The following is a 22,224-nucleotide window of genomic DNA, read 5'->3' as shown; positions in this document are numbered from 1 at the left end:
CCTTTGCAAGGCAGGCTCGGGAACAATGAGCCTCGGAGGGAGCGGCAGGGGGGCTGCTCGACTGGTTGCTCCTTCCCCGGGCCAGCAGCCTGCTGGGACGGCGGCGAGGCGAAGGGGGTGTGGAAGCTGGGCCGGCGGGCGGGCGGCGCAGCGTCCTCCGGGCTCGCCTGTGCAGCCGGCAGGAGCGGAACAATGAGGGCTCCTCCGGGCGCCACAAGCGAAGAAGCCGCTCGGCGGGACGGGCGGGAGCAGCGTTGGGAGCCGCGGGAGGGAAGCCGCCCCAACCCAGCTCAGCAGGCCGCCGCCCAGCCGTGGCCAAGCTGCGGCCACGCCGCAACCTGCGCCCTGCCCGGCGCGTTTTGGCGAGGGGGCGGAGCGGTGCACACGCCCCCGCCGCCACGGGCAAGCGGCAAAGTGAACGGGCGGGGCGGGGGGTGACGGCTTCTTCCTCCGAGGAGGCGCGGGGCAAGGGGCAGCCGAGGGGAAGCAGGTGGAGGAGCGCCCGGCCGCCCCACATCTGTGGGAGGAGGGCAGCCATCTAGCTTTCCCGCACGCCTGCTTTGACCAGGGGGAGGGGGGAGAGATTTTGCCCAAAACCCGGTGGCACGAGCAGGGAGAGGCAGCTGGGATGGGCGAGCAGAGCGGGGCTGCCCCAGGCAAAGGCAGTCAGGCAGACGCCCCCTCCCCTCCCTCCCTCCCTCTCCTGCTGAGCTCGAGGAAGTGGGACGTGTGGAGAAGGGGTGGGGGTGCGCTCGTTTGGGCAGCGACCGAGCTGGAAGCAGAGGGCGCCCGGAGCAGCAGGCGAGGAAGGGGGGTCGGGGCACCTCCCACTCTCGAGTCCCTCCGCTCCCACCCAAAATGACCTCCTGGGGGTGGGGGAGTGGAGGGTACTCTCGGGAGGGACAGTCCCGAAAGGGCAAAAGGGAGCGCTTGCAATGGGAGAGCGCAGTCATCTCCTCCCTTCCCCCCCCCACCGCCTCAAGCCCCTCGGCTCCCCCCACCCCCACATGACCTCCTGCTATGCCACGGGAGGGGGGAGGACAAGAGCGGGAGGGGGCGCGGCTGGAGGCGCAGGCGCCTGTCTGGCTTCGGCGCGCCCTCCTCGCCATGCGCCACGGGACGGGACGGACGGGGCACCCCCCCCTCCGCCCACCCCTCCTGGGGCAATGCAGTGTCGGGGAGCCCAGGGAAGGAGGACACAGACACGGCACATGGACGGACAGACAGCCGCGGGGAGCACTAACCGTTCCCGTTTTCACCGGCACATAGACCACCACTTGGCCCATCTTCGCCGCCGCGGCCGGCGACTCCCGAGTGCCGTTGCCCAGGCGGAAGCCCTTGGAGCGCACCCAGAACTGGAACTTGCCTTTCTCCCCACCGCTGCCGGCGCCGGCTCCCCCCTGCAGCACCTCGGCGATGCGCTGGTACTTGCTCCGGGTCACCGTCTTGGTCTTGGCCGAGTCGCCGTAGGTGCGCAGGCACCAGTCCCGGAACTGCCGGCCCAGCTCGCTGTCCCCGGGGCGGCTACCGCTGGCTGACCGCAGCAGGAGCGGCGGCGGCGGCTTCGGCATGGCGGGTGGGCAGGCGAGCGAGCCCCTGTCCCGGGCGGAGAGGAAGAGAGCGAGCGCTGCGCCCTGCCTGGCGTGGCGTGGCGAAGGCGAGCAGGCAGGGAGGGAGGAGCCGGCTGGTGAGCAGAGCAGGAGCCGTGGGACGGCGGGCGGGACGGAGGCGGCCGGGACAGCGGCGCTTAGGAAAGCACCGGCGGCGCTGGCAGCAGCAGCCGCTCCTGTGGCGGTGACACCGACTCGCCTGGCAGGCGGCGTGGGCTCGTCCCTCCTTCCTCCTTGCCCCTCCCGTGCCTGCCTCCTCCGCCCCCTCGCCGTGGGATCCCACCTGTTAGAGCCGCCGCCGCCGCCGCCTCCCCCCTGCGCCTCGTCCTCGCCCGGGGCGCAACCCGCAAGGACGGGCTGCCGGCACTGGTGGCCCCCGCCCCCCTCGAGGGATTGGGCGGACGGGGCGCGGCGGCTGGCTGGCTGGCTGGCGAGGGACGGGACGCGGCGCTGGGGCAAGGACAGAGCGGCTGGCTGGCTCTGAGGCAGAGAGGGAGGGGCGCCCCGGGGACAGCGAGCCGGCCACAGGGGGCGCTCGGAGCCAGAGCGTGGAGAAGAAGGGCGCCCCGCTGGCTGGACGGGAGGCGTGGACAAAGCCGGACCGGCTGCCAAGGTGGCCCGCCCGGGCGCACAGCACGGCGCAGAGGGCTCAGGAGGCGGGCCTGGGGCAGGAGGGACGCGCGAGGATAGAAGCTGCCCCCCCGGCCCACTGCCTCCCCCTCCCCCCCTTGCAGAGACAGGTGCCCGTGAAAGTACGCCGTCCTCCTGTTTGGGGCACAGGGGCCCCCCAGCAAATAAACCTACGTACCGCACCTTCCTACTGGCCTCGGGCTCAAGCCACCTAGCCTTTTGGGCTGAGAGAACCAGTGAAATAATAACAAAGTAGCCAGTGCCTGCGAGTATGTGCAGAATTTCCTTGCCAAGCATGGGGGTGGGTGGGTAGGAATGGCTCCGCGCTGGATCCCAGGGAGTAACGGTGCTCACTGAAGATGTGCAGAGTGCTTCCTCCTCACCACTCAGGTATACGAGTGAAAACATTAGGGGCCAACCTCTAAGACATGGAAAGGATTAAAAGGCGCAGTGCCCTTGAGCAGGTGCAAAATGCTACCACGGACTTTGGAATTTGGGACCTTGACAGTGAATAATTTAGGTGCAGTACAATCCTATGCATAATTACTAGGAAGTCTCATTGAAATCACTGTGATGTTGTTAATCATAACATAACCTTGGTTGGTAGTTGATCTCTGTATGTGTACAGAGTACTTCGCCCTCACTAGTTAATTTGGAATTGCAGGGTGAGGAAGGATGGGAACAGGAACCCTTTACCTCTCATTTTTAGAATTCAGTGACTGAAACCCACTGCCTTCTCCCTGCAATCTCTCCCAAATAATAGTCCCTGCTAAATGGTTTACACAGGTCTAAACAGATCAAAAGTCTTTGTTCCACCCACCGTCCTCTGTCCCTTCTCCATTTGACTTACCTTTCTAAGGCGCGAGGCAGACGCACCTTCTGTGGTGAGCCCTAGATAGAACCAGACAAGGATAGGAAATTCCTGGGGGCGATCTGAGTTCCCTTCAGTCAGCAGTGGGGCAAGGCCAGCCTCTGAGTAAGCATTCTTGGCCCGGCAAACCAGCACTCAGGACATCCACCATCATTTGAAAAGCATCCAAAGCTCCAGGAGAGAGAAGGATGTCGCTGTGCCCCATAAGACCCATCTAGTGGGTTTTTCCACTTCTTGTAACACACTTCCCTTTTAACTGCTAACTGCATGTTTGTGTAGGGGGCTCATTTCAAAGTGGTAGTCCTATCTGCACTGACTTTGGAGTAGCCTCCATTAAAAACAATGAGATTTACTTCTGGTAGATAGATAGATAGATAGATAGATAGATAGATAGATAGATAGATAGATAGATAGATAGATAGATAGATAGATAGATAGATAGATAGATAGATAGATAGATAGATAGATAGATAGATAGACAGACAGATAGATAGATAGATGATTGCACTATTCAAGTGCAGCTTTCCCCCCATACCTTAAGTAATAAAGCTTCACACACACCCAAAAGTTATCTTAAAATTAGCTTGAAATCCCACAGAAGTTATCTATCATGGGGCAATATATGTTGTGAGCAATTGGGAATTTGGAGCTTTAGAAGAAATAAGCCCTGAGCTGGACCTTCCTAGTTTGCCTTGAATTTCACATTAGGAAAAAATCAGGAGCAACTACAGCCCTCTTCAGGCATTTTTTTAGTGTTAAAAAGAGAAGTTGCTACGAACAGGATGGGTCCACACTGAGTAGCCCCAGCCATCTGTGTGTACAGTATAAACATCTGAAGGAAGGAAAGGAGTCTTCCTAGAGGACTCATATGTGATCTCCAGAGTGCATGAAAGCCTGTGCACGTGAAGATACCAGGGGAAGGGTCTACTCAGTGTGATCTTGCTTCCCATTTGTTTGTTCACCTTACGTACCATGGAAGACTTGCAGATTCAAAACAGAAGGAGTCCTGATGGGTTCCAGATTGTATGGAAGCCTGTACACACAAAGTTTGTACCTTTGGATGCCAAGGGAAAAGGCTGCTATGCATGGTCCCATCGCCCACTGGTGTGTTCTCCATACCTGTAAATATAGGCCTTCAGGATTCCAGATCACTTAGAAGCCTGTACATGCAAAAGCTCCCTTTGGAGATTCACGCTGTATGCAGAGGCACCAAGGGAAGCGACAACTTGGCAGGGCCCCACTCAACACTCATCTGCTCTTAACTGTTGACATCCAAAGAGGACTTGTATCTAACATCAATTCAGAGGTGCACTTTGCATGTCAAGATGTATTGGTGTTTCTGGAGTAAATGTACTCGGCCACCATGTGCTATGTAGACAATGTGTTAGAGCGGGACCTGAGTTCAAATTCTGACTTTGGCCATGATCTGTATGTTTCAGCAGAAGCCCATCCTGAAATAGTAAACAGAAGGAATTGTGCAGTTGGCCTCTGTGGCTCACGTGAACAGATGGACCCTCTTACAGATATTATCTGAATGGTGGAGGGGAGGGGCACCTGCAGCTAGCAAAGATATGATTTAGGGCAGTGGTGGGAACCTCCAACCCACAGGCCAAATTAAGCCCACCAGGCCATTTTGGGCAAACCATGCTCACATTTCTCTGGCTTGACATCATATATGACATAAAGTACAGGGAAAGTTCAAGCCACAATGAAAAGGAAGAAGAATCAGGAGCATGCTCAAGATACATTCCTGATTCATCTTTTGCAGTCAAAAGTCTGCAGTTTTTACAATTTGGTGCCTTTTCCTGTTGCCCTGCTCAAGCTGTGCTTGCCAATGGAGATTGTTCCTTTGCATCCCTGGCCTGAATTCATAGTTGGTTCCAACAGGTAATGACTTAGTCCCAAACAGACCACGGTCTCTGATATTGTTGAGAGAATGAACATTTTTGCACATTTATGACTGTGGTGTAGTAGCCCAACTTTGTACTGATTTGGAGTAGTTCCCACATTTGTAAAATCTGTAGTCTGGTGGTGCTGCTGGATCCATCTCTGTCACTAATGGCTCAGATGATCTTTGGGGCTAGGAGTGCCTTCTACCAGTTTCAGCTGGTAATCTGGCAATTTCTGGACCAGAACAGCCTGACCATTGTTGTCCATGTGTTGGTAATCTCCAGGTTGGACTACTGCAATGTGCTCCATGTGGGGCTGCCTCTGAGGTTGGCCGGGAAGCTGCATCTGGTGCAAAATATGGCAACTTGACTGCTCACTGGGGCAGAATATCACCATCATATTACAACTCCCATCGGTCCCAGCCAGCACATCCTCTGAAGGGCATCAGGTTGGTGTTGAAATATTATATTGGCCTTTGACTACAAAAGCTTTTGCCTCAGTAAATCAGTTGCGTAATGCAGACCTCTTCAGGCAAAAAGGAAACAGTGAGGGCCAGCATATTACTAATTGGATCAAAGAGGTAGAAACGCGTCTCTCCGCCTCAATCCACCAATTACAAATTGCGGGTCACTATGATTAGAAGGTTGTGAGGACTCTCACATTTGCAGCAGCAGTAGGCTCTTTAAAATGATGTCACAGGAGACTGAAACATGGAACAAACAAACCTTGACTGCACACTAGGCCAGTCTTGAAACATCTGGTCACAAAATGGCTGCTGCCCTTCCCCAGGATTCCATTCTCTGCTGGTGTTCCCCAGAACTACTTCCTTCCATGCATCCATTCCCTTAACACTTTGGTTCCTGCTATAATTATTTATTGTGCACCGCCCAGAGAGCCTCTGGCTTCAAGCGGTATAAAAATTGAACAAAATAAATAAATAAATAAATAGTGGAAAGTTAAAGAAAAGGAAATGTCGCAGTGACCCAAAACTAAGATTACTAACTTTTATTTTTACTAGTCACGCTTCCTGTTGATAAGCAGTTTGATCAAAAGACAGTAGCAGGGGATAAGTATCATGTCATGGAAAGCTTTGCCTACTAATTTCAGTGGCTCAAGTTGCTATTAAAGGGAGAAGAAAATGTCCAGCCAATTTTTAAATAAAATAACATAATTGGCCCTTTCTAAGGCCTGGTGTCCTCCCCCTCTCCCCCAAACATCAGGTGAGAAGGTCGGCCTACATTTGGACTGACCACTGCAGACTGCAGGTGGGAGCTAATGTGATGACATGGTACACTATAGAAAAGATGCCTCGCACACACAATGCTAGCCACATCCAGGTGGAGGAGGGTTCTTTTAGCCCACTTTCTCCCTGGGAGGCTGTGGTGAAGCTGTGAGAGCCCATCAACATTAAAAAAAGGCCCACTCAAACTTGGAGCTAGCCCTGATAAGAAATGTTGTAGAGAGGCCAAACGTCAAGTAACCCAGTACCAGATGTGGGGAGGATCACTGTGGTTATTCATTTGGGGAGGAAAAGCACTTTGCACATGCTCAGAAGTTTGTTGCTGTTGCTATTTCATGTAATCCATGGAAGTGACCCAATGCAATGAAATTATCGTTCTGAAAGTGAAAGTGTGATGCTTTTGCCATGTGCTTGGCTTGCAGCTCAACCATCTCTCCCACCCACTTTCCTACACTGCTTTTGCCATGACATCACAAAACATAGCTACAGTAAAACATGTCTTAGTGGTCTCTATATGGGGCGACATTTATATTTTCCCTCCCCCATGAAGGTTTAGGGACCCTTTCCTTTTGAAAAAATGGTCAGTACAGTTTTCTCTGTGATGGCACTCCTATTGCAGAACAGACATCCTAAAGAGGCACAGCAGGCCACCTCATTGCTTATCCAAGACATGTCATTAAGACCCTACTCGCTCATCTTAGCTGAAACTCATTTTGTGAGCGACGTGCATTATTTATCTCTCCACTCTTTGTTTGATGTTTACTGCCAGTGTGGTGTAGTGGTTAAGGTGTTGGACTACAGGGTTCGAATCCCCACACAGCCATGAAGCTCACTGGGTGACCTTGGGCCAGTCGCCATAAGTCGGAATCGACTTGAAGGCAGAACATTTTTATCTGTATTACCATTTGAATGTTTTCAAAGTTTCATTTTGTGCACGTGCTGGGTTACTTTCTGACAGAAAGATGAAAATGTGTTTGGTAAAGAATTAAGAACCTATACAAGTAAACCTAGGAAGCTGCCTTAATCCAAGTCAGACTGTTGGTCCATCTAGCTCAGTATTACCTACACTGACTGGCAGTGGATCTTGAGGATTTCAGACCAGGGTCTCTCCCATTGTTACCTGGAGATGCCAGGGATTGTACCCAAGGCCTTCCACAAGTAAACTAGGTGCTCTTACCACTGGGCCACAACCCATCACTTCCTCAAGTGACTGAGAAACAGAGCCAGGGCTGGTTAATGCAGAGGAAGAAGTGGGGCGATATGTTAGGGGCAATCTCTATGGCTGTGCCAGGATGGGGGTGACCAGGGGCAGGAGACAGAGTTAGCTTCCATCTTAACAGTCATCCCAAACACAGCTCTTTACATTTCTTCACTTAAACACACACAACATCGTAATGGTGGGCATTTTGCTAATAAGTGTAATAAACAGCATGACTCTAGAGCGATGAATAGCATGAGAAAACCTATTAGAAATACCTAAGATTTTGCAGAGGGGTATATTGGTGGAAATAAGGGGTTTTGTTTCCTCCTAAGGTGCGATGTAAATATGAAAAAGAAATACATCTGAGAGCTAGTGTAGTATGGTGGTAAAGACTGCAGTCCTAGTATGCACACTTACCTGAGAGTAAGTCCCATTGAACATAGTGGGACTTACTTCCAAGAAACATACAAGGTTTGTGCCGCATAAAGCTGGGCTAGCCAACACGGTGTCCTTCAGGTTTTGTGTGGGACTACAACCTCCATCATCCCTGGCCATTGGCCATGTTGGCTGGGAGCTCAACTCAGTGTTGTAGTCCAACAACACCTGGAGAACGCCACATTGGTTATCTCTGCATGATGAAGCCCTGGCTGGAATGTCATCTCTGCCATGAACACACAAGATAGCTTCAGGCATAATGACCACACCTGCGTTATGGGTGATAATAACAGGGGTCTTCTTGACACGATTGGTGTGGGGACTGCTAGATAATATCTGCAAAGTGCTCTGAATGTTCAAAAGCACTATATAAATATTCTAAGTAATACAGGTAAGACAAGCATAATCTGTAACACCCTAACATACCTACCTGCACACCAAAGCACTTGCTGATTTTTTATTACCCAGCTTTCAGTGTGTTTTTTTAATTGACTTGTTTTTGCTAATGCGGATGGTTCTTAATGTTGTAATTTGATTGTTCATTTACTGTAATTTTGGGTTTTAATGTGTTTTTGTTTTGATATTTTCTTGAACATTGCCCTGAGATTTTTTAAAATAAAGGGCAATATAGATATGTTGTTAATAAACAATAAATAAATATTGTTATTACGACAAAAATCTATGTTCCAAGGAGGGATGCTCAGCTGTACTGCAAAACATCTTCTCTTTCTTTTCAGGTTCCCAGAAATAGGAGCACCTGCTGGAGTTTTTTGAAGTGCAAACTAGAGATAAGTAACTGGCTTGCTGTAGAGATCCATTTTGTTGTTTTTATATACCAGCCAAGTCCCAGCCAGATGTTTCAGACTGCAGCTCCCAGCAGCCCCTGAAAGCATGGCCAATTGTAGGAGCATGTGGAAAAGATGATTGCATGCACCTGGACAATGTGAGAGATGATGGGAGTTGTAGTCCAAAACATTTGAAGGACACCAAGTTGGGGAAGGCTGCTCTATACAGTTTTATATGTATTTGATGAAGGCTAGAGGATTCCTGCGCAGATCATTACCTCCTGTTATTCCGTATGCCCAGAGAGGTATTTATCAGCCTCTGCAAAACCAGCCCAACTGCACATGCAAACCAAGTAAGCAATTATTTTACAGGTGCCAGTGAAGCACCTGGTGGTGGCTGGTGGCCCCATGTCAGTGAGGCAGTGGAATCTGCTCCAGGTTTTAGTCTGAACTTTCAAAGGTGCTGAAGCACCTTGACAGGTCCTTGAAAGTTCAGACTAAAATTGGAGCAGATTGCACTGCCCCACCGACATGGAGACACTACTGGAAGTACTGTGTCTAGTAAGATGAGCACCCCATAATCTCTTCTTGCCATGCAACAAAAAATATTAAGATACAGCTCCTGCATGATCTGATTGCTGCAGACCAGCATCCTCTGTGAATGGACCATGGGGCATACCTCTCAGATAATGCAAGTTCCAGACAGGGCTGGCTATACCAGGCAGCAAGGTGAAGTGACCTGCTTCAGACAGGAGTGAAGGGGATAACCAGAGGGATCTGTGGCCCTCCAGAGGTTGCTAGACTCCAACCCCCATCATTCCTGACCATTGGCCATGCTGGCTGTGGCTGATGGGAGTTGGAGTCCTGCAACACCTGGAGGGCCACCTGTTCCCTATTCCTGGAGAGTAGGGACTGGTGTTTGGATGGTGTAGCAAGAATTTTTAAAGTGTTCACCCTAGCATGCATGTGTGTGTGCTTGCACTATCTAGGCTTGAATTCGGACAGTAAAATGTCTTGGACCATTAGCTGATGCCAGAGAGATAGGAGCTATGTTAGCAAAACAGCAAAAAAAAGAGAGGTTATTCTGGGTTGGCAGACTTTGTGGGCTGGAAGCCATTTTGTCAGATGCAAATGTTTATGCCCAGATGTATGTGTTCGCCTTTCAGATGCCATACAGCTCCTGCTGCACCTGAGTGTCGCTGCTGTTTTCTTTCCTGCAGGTAATACAAAGCAGCCAGGTTGGCCAGAGAATGTGGCTTGGTGACTCCTCCTGGACTTTTGAATCCACCCTTGAACTGGGAGATGAGGACGAGCCAGTTGTGGTGTCACCCGGCCATTCCGTCCTTGGCCTGTTCCTCACCCTCCCTCTCCACCCTGCTGCAGCCAGCAAGCTCCAGGTGTGTCTCTCAATGGGCAGCAGAGGTGGAGGGGGGGGCAGGCCAAAGGAATGGGGAAGGAGCAGGTGGAAGAAGGAACAGCTGACTCATCTCCAGCTTCAAAAGTGGATTTAAAGGTACTATCCAGGGTCAGGCCTTTCTTACAAGGGAGCAGAAGTTGCCGTGCCTGGGCTCTCCAGCTACACCATTGTCCATGTGAGCCTGTCATCTTTGAGAAGCATGGCAAGTTAAGACTATGTCATTAGATTTTTGCTTTGTTTAAATGGGGGTAAATTGCTTTTACAATTCCTGCCTGAGTGGAGCTTTTCACAACAGAGCACCAGGATTTTTGTGAAACCTACATCAGACAGGACTCTCTTACCGCCTCCCCGCACGCCGCTCCCTCTAGGCATCTGTCATGCACATTTGGGGTTGCGTTGAAAAGCAGAAGGGCCTCACTCTACTGCTCTATCCCAGCGTTGGAGGCCCTTTTGGTTGTGCCTGTAACCAGGGGGGTGGCCTTCTTTGGGGGGGACGCCCATCTTATGGAATCATCTCCCATCAGAGTTCCAACAAATGCCCATACTGATGATATTTTGGCACTTGTTAATAACATAGCTGTATGCTCAAGCCTCTTCTGGCATTTAATGCCAGGAATTAAGTAATAAAGCCCATGGGGTGATCTGTTTTATTTTATTTCTATTGCAATGTTACTTTTTAAAAATCTTTTAAACCTGTGCAACACCTTGTGACAGATTGTAATAGGAGGTATCTACATGTTTTTATAAATAAAATAGAACATAGTTGTACTTCACTCCTGACCTGCTGGGATGCTAGTGGGGCAAGCAAGAAGTTTATTTATGTATTTATTTATTTATTACATTTATATACAGCCCCATAGCCGAAGCTCTCTGGGCGGTTTACAGCAATTAAAAACAATAAAAACAAATAAATTTTAAAACACAAAAAAAACCAATTTAAAAACACAATTAAAAAAAATTAAAAACAATTTAAAAACACAATTTAAAAAAAATTAAAAACAGTTTAAAAACACATGCTAAAATGCCTGGGAGAAAAGGAAAGTCTTGACCTGGCACCGAAAAGATAACAGTGTTGGCGCCAGGCGCACCTCATCACCCAAAACATTCTATAATTTGGGGGCCACCACTGAGAAGGCCCTGTCTCTTGTTGCCAGACTCCCAGCGTCCCTCGGAGTAGGCACCTGGAGGAGGGCCTTGGATGTTGAGTGTAGTGTACGGGTGGGTTCATGTCGGGAGAGGCGGTCCATCAGGTATTGTCGTCCTAAGCCATATAAGGCTTTATAGGTTAAAACCAGCACCTTGTATTTGTTTTTAGTTATTGTAAACCGCCCAGAGAGCTTCGGCTATGGGGCGGTATACAAGTTTAATAAATAAATAAATACAGGCAGCCAATGCAAGCAAATTCAGATCAGTCTGACATATATGTACACACATACACACAACAGGTTGCTTTGGAGTTGGTAAGCATCAACAGTGGCATTGAGGCGCTTAAATTTTCTATGCTGGAGGTAACCCAAAAATTTCAGGAAGAAGCTATGACCCAAAGGAGAGGGTGGGGGATGATTCTGAAGTTGTACAATTGTACAAGCTAACCTTTGTATCTGCTTAAGAACAACACATGAAGGGAATTTGCTTATACTGAAGCAGACCACTGGTCCATCCAGCTCAGTATTGTCTACACTGACTGGCAGCCGGTCTCTAGGCTCTCAGGCGGAGGCCTTTCTCTCCCTTCCATACCTGGAGGTGATGGGGACTGAGCCTGGGACCTTCTGCATGCAACGGTGATGCTCTGCCACTGAGCTAGGGCCCTTCCCGTCTCCTAACATGCTGGGTTGAGTATTGGGCTAGCCAAACTACAACTGACACTTGTGAATGATTCAGATACCCAGCTTCCCTCATGCACCGTGCAACACAGGCTGAAAACAAAACAGGACCAGACAGACACCAGAGCGCTGGTGCCCCTCAGCCCTACGACTGCTGTTGTGGGTGGGATGCACCTGTGTGCCATGTGCAGTCAGCTTGCTCCCTTCCGCTCTGCAGTAAGCGCACCATAGCAAGAATGGCTGAAAAAGATGCTAATAGGATGAGCTCTCCAGGCCATGCAAATATCATAATAATGGGGAGGGGGGCAGTTGCCCCTGGCTGCAGTGTCCTTTACTAGACATTAGTTTAAAAATTGGCTGCATTCGAAGAATTCTGTCTGCTTTGTTATTTTATTTGCTTAGATTTTAAATCTAAGCCTCCTCACCACCCTGCCTTCCCCTCTTCCATCTGGCTCTGTCTTGTTAATTGTTCCAACTTTTGGCTATACTGGTTGCCCCGTGTGATAGGCAGAAACCTTCTGTTGTTCCCTGTGAGTGAGCTCAGGGCTTTACCTAGTAAAATAATGCAACAAATGCCTCTCCAGGGAGCAGTGGTGAATGCTGGCTCCATGTCAGTTGGGCAGTGGAATCCACTCCAGGGGTTTCAAGGAGCTGTCCAGGGTACTTCAGCTTCAGCACCTTAGAGAGCTTCTTGAAAGCTCAGGCTAAAACCCAGAGCAGATTCTATTGCCCCACTGACATGGAGCCATCAGCTGCCACTGCAGGGTGTCAGAGGCTGGGGCGACCTGGAGATGTGTGAGAAGTAATAGGAAGAGAATCACCACATTGGATGGGGAAGAGATAAGAAAAGTTTAGCGACATTATCTTTAATTTGGATTGCTGCTCCTGCTTCTATTTCAGTTTCTGGCTTGCCCTACCCCACTACATGTTGCTGCAGGAGCTATAGTTTAAGAGCAGCACAGAAAATATGCCGTCAGATGGCTATGCTTGCCCCATAGCTGCCGTGTCATCCATGGCTTTTCCCACTGTTGAGTTGCTTTTATGCCATGGAACGTTCACAAGCGTTCTAACTGCGGCAGCGAAAGTGTGATTAAAACAGATCTGATCCTTGGAGGGAAGTGACAGTTCTGCCCACTTGGAAGAAGAACCCCAGTGATAGGAAGGGGTTGCTGGAAGAGAACGTACAAGAATCAGGATTGTAGGTTCATCGGGTAAGACCATGAGAGGATTCTTAAAGGTTACCCCAAAAGGGAAAATCCCTTGCTTCACTTGTCACTATAGGGTTTGGTGCAGCTGGTAGATTTTCCCCCTCCCTCCATGCAGCTCTTAAAATTACAACAGCTCATGTAGGGTTTGGACCTGGCAATATCTATGGGTAGATAAATGTGGAGTGTGGGCCTGGATTGTAAGAGGACAGGAAGACCAAATGGGGAAAAGGGGCAGTGCTGTGGATTTCACATATTAACTCAAGCAACTCAATGCTTTAGTTGCAGGAGTCTCTCAGTCTTTAAAATAATTCCTCACTTTTTTTGTATGCAAGGTGCCTTTTCAAAAGCATTTACTGATTAATAAAAAGCATTAAAACATTTTATTGATTAATCATTATTACAAATCTATAAAACACACATCTCAGCTGTCATAAACAATACCTACAATCAATTCTTCCACTATGTATTAGAAAACATATATGTTAGAAATATTAATTTAAAGTGAAGAACACTTTCTTGAGTGTCAAACTTTAAGACTGTTATCATCACAAATTCTAAAACATTGAAACATATTGAACACCTTTAAGACATGCATACAAAATGCACAATTCTTCACCATAAAACATGAAAATACTGTAACTTCCATATTGTCATATTAAAATATCAAAATGCTTTTCAAGCCAGTTCCCAGTTCCCCTTGGTTATTATTTCTCCCATTTTACAGATGGGGAAAACTAAGCCCCACAGGACAATGAGCTTGCTCAAGACCACGGTCACCTCCAGACAACCTATTGGTTGAGCTTTCATCCTAATTTGTGTGAGCTTTTATATTGATTAGATTATGTCAACTATTTATTGGGCATTCATTCTGATTTGCTTGCAGAGAGGTTAGGTTACATTGCATCAAACAATCACTATCCCACACTTGCCAGTGCCTTTCCGCATCACAAAAAAATCCAGTGAGGGGGAGTGGGTCTGTTGTGCAAAAGCTCCAAATCAACTTGAATTGTGCAACCTGGATTTGCCAGTATGTAACTGAATGCCACCTGCAAATAGTGGCAGCCTGGAAGTTCCCTAGTTGGGCTGGTGACTAAACTGGGACATAAATCCAGTTAACCTTCTGCCCTACCAGTGGGGGTTGCTGTTTCTGAGGTTGCTGCAGGAGGATATTAAATGCTCATATGTGTTTGTTGATGAACTTATATATACTGTACATAGATTAGACTAGCATGGATGAGCTAAATTTTTAAAAATCTGACCAGAATATATTAGCAAACAGTTCCATCTAGCTGGTCAAAAGCAACTCAAGCCTGGTAGTTCTGAAATTTTGGAGGGGATTCCTGGCTTCTTGTGTCCAGAACTATCTGAGGGCTGAGTTCAGTGAAAGCCAACATGTTTAGCTCTGTGCCTTGTTGCTAGGGCTCTGTGGGGAGGACTTGACGGCCCCCTCCTGCCTGCCTCACACCTCACCTGTACAGCTTGTCTGTAGCCTGCTGCCAATCCTCCCCTTCTGGTTTTCCAAGGAGATGGTTTGTTTGATTTTTAAAATAGAGGAGGAACCTAAAACCCCAAGGAACGTCTGGAGCACCTGTGGCGTGTGCATGTTCCACGAGGGGGTTTCCTGGCAATGCTTCAGAGATGTCCATCGTAAAGTCAGGTTTATTTCTTATTATTATTTTTTCCCCCAGAACAACCAGAGAAGGAAGCTGAGTGTGCTGAAAAGAGTTCTACACTTTTGAGAAGTGAAACCTTGCGACGGCACCAGCCGGATCGCAGGGATTCCAGTCTGTAGGCAGCCTGTTATCCGGCTAACCAGGAACCAGGATTAGTCTGAACAATTGCCCACTTCATCCCAAGGTGGGTGGATGACTTCTGTCTGGAGGCCCATCTATTCCTCTCCTTGGAGACTGAGGTATTTATAGCCCTTGAGGAGGGCAGGACATCCTTTGAATGACAACTGCCATGCTGGCTGGGGCTGATGGGAGTTGTCATCTAAAACATCTGGAGGGCACCAACATGGCAAAGTCTGATCTATGTATATTTTTGCAAGAAATCCTGGGTGCACCTTTGGGACCACATGATGTGGCATCTTGCCTTTCAGGTTGCAAATGCTTCCCCCCTCCCTGGGGGATCAGCATGGAAGCCTTCCTCTGGGTCAGAAAAGAACTGTGCTTTGGATAATTCGTAGCCCTGAAGAGGTTAATTTTGTGTGTCTCTCCCTGGCTGGGTTGCGGACTCTGGCTGGGACAGAACATGTGTCTGTTGCTATGGTTGCACTATACTTGAAGGGGCTGCCTGGATAATTATTGCAAGCATCCATTCTGCTACTTCCTGGCCTCCTCTTTCACCCAAACAAGAAGAGAGAGGACAGAGGGTTATGGGGCAGTCACTGAGGGGAGAAACTCCCACCGTGCAGAGAAGCTGCCCCAGGCCAAGGTGTCCACAGCACCTTTACTCTTGCAGAATTAACAAGGCCCTGGTCAGAAATGCTCTAGGGAAGTCAAGCGCAGAACTGAATGCTAAAGATGGCATGGAGAGCGCCAGTCCCTCCTCTGTGCAGCAAGATGCCGGCTTCACAGGGTCTCCCAGCGGAGGAGGAAGGGGGGGCATCTTGCCAGTTCCTTCTAGCCCAGCATGAGATTAACGCTCTAATGCCAGTCTTCAGGGCCTGTTCCTGCAAAGACTCAGATGACTGTCCACAAGGCAGGTTCTGCAAAGTCTACAGCAGGCTGAGGAGTGGGTGGGTTTGGCAGTAGCCGTCTCTGGGCGCTTCTGGACAACCTGTTGTTGAGCATTCACCCTGGTTTGTTTGCAGGGAGATTAGACGCCGTTGGCTATTTAATGAGCATTCACTCCGATTTGTTGTGGAGTGGTTAGACGTAGTTGCGTCAAAAGATGTGCTGTTATGCCATACTTTCCAGTGCATTTCCGTCACATTCTTTATCACAAAAAGTCCGCTATTTGGGGGAAGTGGGTTTGTTGCACCTTCTTTTATCTAAGGCCCTTTGGCCTCGCTCCCTCCTTTCTCTGAGAAAACCAACTTCAGATGGTATTACGTAAGAGAGAGGAATACCTCTGAGCATGTGAAAAGTGCCTTTCCTTCCACAATCAGCAACTGCACAGAGCTTCCTTCCAGGGGTGGGTTTCCAACACAGATCCTTTTCCAAAAATTGGAACACCCCAGGCCTCCTTTGATAGCGTTCTGATGACATGGTGCACACTGATTTTCGAAATGGTGATGCTTACAGCTACACTCCCAGACCAAGACAAGACCCAATGCCAGTAACTTACTCCACTGGATCACTGCTTTCTCTGGAGCCTCTTTTTCTTTTCTTTTTTAGGATTGAAAGTGATGGGGGGAGGGTTTTATTTCCCATGGTGTAAACACAAGGCTTATTTTGCTGCACTCTTACCATTTGTCAAACAGGTTTTTCAGGCTTTTGAACTATCAGAAAGCCTGTGAAACCTGTTATAGCTGCGGGGAAAGTGGGATAAGTATCGAACCCTCTTCAGCTCTGTCCTCAAACCACCATCATTCGCCAACCAAAACTCCTCAGTGATGCTAGCCGCGCTGAAGGCCATTGAAAGTTAGGCCATGGGTCAGCATTGGAAGCACCTGTCTTGCTTGCAGAAAGGCCAAGGTTCGACCTGCGGCATCTTCAATCTAAGGGACCTTACGGGGAGGGCCTGGGAAGACCTTGTGCAGCTGCCAGTGGACAGCTTTGGGGTAAAGGGACCGAACGGAAGGAGTCCACAGTCCTGCTTTCTGCTGGGAAACAGTTCCTGGAACAGGAGAGAGCCCCCTCCTTCAGGCTCTGGGGAAGGGCAGAGCCTTTCCCTGAGCTCCTGCTGAGTTTCAGGGCCCGAGCAGCGTGTGGGTCTGGGCCCGCTGCAAGCGTGGCATGCATGCCACCCCCTTCTCCTCCCCTACAAAAGGCCTTTTCTGCTAGGAAAAACTGGAGGATTAACTGGTGCCATTTAGTGTCCTTTAGTTCCCCTTCTTTAAGCTTCTTCCGGCTGCCTGACTTGTTTTTCTAGTATCTAATCAGACATGGCAGCAATGGAGCACATACATATATTCACTATACATGAGGGACAATCTGCCCTGGCCTGGGACCATGTGCAGGTTCTTCAGTGCACTCTGGAGACCAGAGGTCAAACTCATTTGCTCCTGGAAAGTGCTGGGGCCTGTCAGCAGCACCAGTTCCTTCCGGCTGTCTCTGGGAGCACATTGCCCCTCATTATTATGATGCTTATCCCTCTCTCCTGCTGCCACCAGTAGTATAGTGGCAAATTCAGAGGGTTCCTTCATGTTAGTCATAGCCACGCCCCCTCCCCTTTTTTGCTGTGAGGTTGAGAATGAGATCCTTGTTAATGCCTTGTCCTGCATTAGACATCCTATAGCAGTGAATAAGTATGAAAGGGGAGAGTGTTGGCTACTGAGAAGAGTCTTCTCAGTGGCTGACTCACCCTCCTTTCACTCTGATTTCTCAACAGCTAAGACACTCCCCTTTCATGCCGATTGGCTCACAGGATGCTGGAGACACAGGGACCCTGCTCCCAAAAAAGTAAGGGTTCTCAGACCCCCGAGACCCTGGACAACTACACCCCTGGCTCCCACACTTGTTGGCCCCTCTGTGCACAGAAAATACCAGAAGGCATTCTGGGACTTGTAGTTCTTGAAGGAGTGTTTTGCATAGGGTACCACACCTCTTCTTGAAATAGGCCTGTTAACTATTAGAGAGCCAGGGTGGTGTGGTGGTTAGAGTGCTGGGCTCTTTTTGTTATATTCTTATTAGGGACTGCACAGGGTGTGGCGTGTGGGCAGGATGTAACTAAGCAAGAGAGGAGGAAGGCAGTTCAGCACTGATGAGGTTTTGGGTTGCCAGGTCCATGGCCTGAGACTGATCCTGTATCTTTAAGAGAAGGGAAAGTCAGCCCAGTGCAGGTGTTCTTGCAACACTGTAATGGGAAAAACCACAAGGTGGAATTCTCCCTCCCCCCTGCACAACTTTTAAAGATACAGGTTGCCAGGACTGGCCTCCAAGACGTCTTTTGTGTCTTTAAAAGTCCTAAAGGGGGGAGAATTCCACCTTGTGGCTTTTTCCCATTACAGTGTTGCAAGAACACCTGCACTTGGCTGACTTTCCCTTCTCTTAAAGATACAGGATCAGTCTCAGGCCATGAACCTGGCAACCCTAGTGTGAATAGGAGTGGAAGAGCCTTCAAGCGCATGTTGCTGTGAGGTTGTAGGCCCCATGGAAAAGGAGTCTATGACAAAAGAGCACTGAAAATCATCTTCCCCAATTTTGGCTGACCCAATTTTGGCACTTGCATCAATTTGTTAGATACACATTTCATCCATCCTTTGATGTTTTGGTACTTCTGTTATAGTCTATGTGGACAATGTGGAGCTAAAACTGCCCTGAACTGGACAGGGCATCCTGTGCATAAAAAAGCAATACCCACAACAATTGGGACAACAATTCTCCATAGCTGCACAGTGGGGAAATCGCATCATCTGGAAAGGCCTTACATGTGTCTTGCATGTAGAAGATCCCAAGTCCAGTTCTTGACATCTCCAGTTAAAACAGTCAGGTAGCTGGCAATGGTGAACCCTGGAGACCTAGATGGAACAATATTCTGACCCCGTAGGAGGCAGACTCCTATGTTCCACCAGGGTTGCCTTCCACAATGTGATGCCGTCCAGATGTTGTAGACTGCAACTCCCATCAGCCCCAGCCAGATGTGCTGGGGAAGGCTCTTCCAGGGTAAGGGCCATAGTGTGCTGACAGAACACATGGTTTGCATTAAGAAGATTCCAGGTCCAAACCCTGTCATCTCCATTTACAGCACATCAAAGCTTATTTTCTCCCCCCAAGAATCCTGGGAACTGTAGTTTAGCCCTCACAGAGCTACAATTCCCAGTACCCTTAACCACCAACTACAATCCCCAGGATTCTTTGGGAGGAAGAATGTTCTTTAAATGTGTGGTGTGTATGTAGCTGCTCATAGCAAGTGATGAGATCCTCTGCCTGAGACAAGCCTGGAGATCCTCTGCTTTTCAGAGTGGACAGAACTGGACCAGATGGATGAACAGCTTCCTTTGTTCTCTATATCTTCCCCTCCCCAAATCTGCCCCCTGCTTCTGTTTGCATGCAGGAATCAGCTGGAGAGCTTAAACCTAATCATAACCATCCTTAAGCATTTTTAAGGTGCTTCCTGAGCATTAAAGCACATGGCATATATTGTCTTAGAATTATAGGTTTTGACTCTCTCCAGATAGTGAAGGGCAGTTTGATTATCTATCCTGCTGTGTACACTCATCCCACTTTCAACTCAGCAAACAGGTTTTGCAGGTTTTTGCACCAGTTGAAAAACCTGCATCCTCCATTTGACCAAAGGCGACAGAGAGGTACTCCTCTTCTATATTATGCTATATTACGTCTCCAGTCTTAGTACGCTGTACAACAGCCCTTTAAGGTAGCCCAGTGCAAAGGATAGGTGAATGTCTTGCCCAAGCCCACCGTGTAAGTGCATGACAGAAGCAAGATTTGAACCTGGGACTTTGTGCTTCACAGTCTGCTCTCCTAGTCACCATGCTACGCTGGCTCTGAAATCTGTTGATGGTTTGTTAATCCAGTTCCCAACCTGTCTCTCCTCTCGTGTATAATTTTGTCGCATGGAAGAAGGCAAGAGGAAGATGGGAAACTTGCAAAGTCAGCCCTGGCTAGAATGAAATGCGTGTCAGGAAGCATTTACAAAAGTGTGTGTGTGTGTGTGTGTGTTGGGGAGGGGGGCTAAGCGCTGCAGGGACTGCAAGTTGCTCTTTGTTTGTGCCAATGCCAGCCCCCCCCCCCATTGCCCAGCACGAGGCCAAGCGATGCAAGGCAAGGCTGCCTTCTCTCTGACTCTGTCCCACTCTCCTTTTATTGCTCTGCAGACTCCGGCTGGGACAACCCATCGCGGTTGCTATGACTGCAATCTGCTGGAAGGGTTTGGCTGGAGAATAATTGCAAGCATCTCTCCCTCTCCCTCTTCTCTTGCCTTGTAGCTTTCCAGGCCTTCTCCATCCAGAGCTCTGTCTGCAAAACGCCTCTCCTGTCGCCGGCGCGTCCCCCCTTTCTGGCGAAACAACACCGCATATGTATGGGTCTATCTAGATACACACACATACCTATTCAGATTAGGCCAGGTTGCACGTGTGTGGCAGCTGCAGCCCTGCTTGCCAGCCAGGCTGCCTTTGTAGCAGAACATGGCAGAGGCAAAACCAGGGCAGAGCTGGGGGTGGATGGCAGCAGGAGGGAGCTGGATGCAGGCAGGGCAGAGCCTCCTGCAGGCACCCACTGCTTACTGTTTTCTCCCTTGCATCAAGGGCTGTTACTACTTAGTATTACTGCTTGAGAACACAGTTTCTCAGATGGACCTTGTGGGCCTGGAGGATGCTGCAATTTTCATTCCGCCTCTTACCTGTCTCCCCGCCACGACCGAATGGAGCCACTTTGCTAGATAGATTTCAAGCTGATTATTCACCCCCAAATGCCGTCACATTAGTCACTTTAATAATATGAGTGCATTGTGAGGTCTGAAATTCTAAATATTGCACTGTTTCAGAGCTAGGTTGGCATGACACAGAACAATTTACAGCTTTGTGGTTTGTACCCCCCCCCGTTCCCCCAGTAGGTGGTAGAAAGGTGCACGTTTTGAGAAAGTTGTGGGTTGTGCTAGCCATCAGAGGAAGCTTACTCACGCTGCTCATTTTCTCTCACTGCATCTCCCCAAATATGAAGAGCTCATCAGGTCGTGGGACAGGCATGCCCATCTTCAGCTGCCAAATGTGACCCTTTGGTACACATCATTCTGGGCATGACTCAAGAGCTGGGTGGGCATTGCCAACTATGCTGCAGGTCAGGGCTACCTAGACTTTTCCCACTAGGACCGGGGCACAGAAGGCCCTATCTGGCAACCCACAGTCCAGGTGATTCAGGGATCCACAGAGCAGCTGATCTTCAGCCTGGCCCACCTTCCATCCTGCTAGCCAGCTGCAGCAGTCCACACAGCCAGGTGCTGGCTCAGATAAAATCTGTGCCAACAGAGCACCTGTTCTGAAATGAAAATAAATTATGAAAATCATATACAAACCACTACTTATTTTGCATAACATATTATTCTGCTTCCAAAAGTTAAGTTGCTTCTGGGGCAAGATCTTGAGGCAGAGAGGTTGGGAGGGTTAGTGGGCTGTAGGGGGAACCAGCAGCCCTGCAGAGATCCAGGCAGATTGCAGGGTCCTGGAGCGTCAACTCTCCCTGAGTACTGTTAAGATTGACCTGCCCAATCTTGTAGGAACATAGCAGAAGAGGACCTGAAGGACTAAGGTCACAAAAAGCACTATATACACAAACCCCCGAGCCCAGTTGCACAACCATTGTATTGGCTGCTAGGAATCACTGCATCCTTGTCCATGGCCAGATCCAGCATATCCCCCTCACCTGAAGAATCCTGGAAACTAGTTTGCCCCTCACAGAGCTACAATTCCCAGCATCCTTAACAACAACATTCCCCATGATTGTTTGGGGGAAGTAATGTGCTTTAAATGGGTTGTGAATGTACGGTTTGTACACAGCCTTGAACACAAGAGAAGACCCACATCTGGATCAGGCCAAAGGGGGCTCATCTACTCCAGCACTCTGTTCTCACAGCGGCCAACCAGACGCCCCAATGGGAAGCCTTTAAGCAAGACCTGAGCGCAAGACCTGGCGTGCATAACCGAGACCTGGGTGGGTGATATGGGAGGAGTTGCTCTTTCCCAGCTTTGCCCACCTGGGTACATGGTTCAGCATTATGGTAGAGCCGAAGGTCGGGGAGGTGGGGTTGCCGTGGTCTATAGGAGTTCTTTCTCACTCTCCAAGCACCCTGTACAGGTGACGACTGGTCTGGAGTGTCTCCACCTTGCGCTGGGCCAGAGAGACAGGTTGGGAATTTTGTTGGTGTACCGCCCGCCCTGCTGCTCAACAAATTCCCTAAATGAGCTGACAGAGGTAGTCTCGGAGATATTGTTGCAGTCCCCTAGACTGTTGGTACTGGGGGACTTCAACGTTCATGCCGAGACTGCTT

General features: G+C 49.4%; 1 protein-coding gene across 2 annotated transcripts in view; it reads right to left on the bottom strand.

Annotated features, from left to right (window-relative positions):
* NOL4L (nucleolar protein 4 like) overlaps positions 1-2,173 on the bottom strand; it is a 181,338-nt gene extending 179,165 nt beyond the window's left edge. For both annotated transcript variants that reach the window (XM_061630792.1, XM_061630793.1), the window contains exon 1: positions 1,245-2,173. In XM_061630792.1, the coding sequence (XP_061486776.1) occupies positions 1,245-1,571 (327 nt within the window). In that variant the 5' untranslated portion in view covers positions 1,572-2,173. The remainder of the gene's footprint in view (positions 1-1,244) is intronic.
* Positions 2,174-22,224: the final 20,051 nt, after the last annotated feature.

This window comes from Rhineura floridana, chromosome 6 (genome assembly GCF_030035675.1).
Source record: "Rhineura floridana isolate rRhiFlo1 chromosome 6, rRhiFlo1.hap2, whole genome shotgun sequence".
In the NCBI taxonomy this organism is placed as follows: Eukaryota; Metazoa; Chordata; class Lepidosauria; order Squamata; family Rhineuridae; genus Rhineura; species Rhineura floridana.
This window is presented reverse-complemented; position numbering and strand designations above follow the sequence as displayed.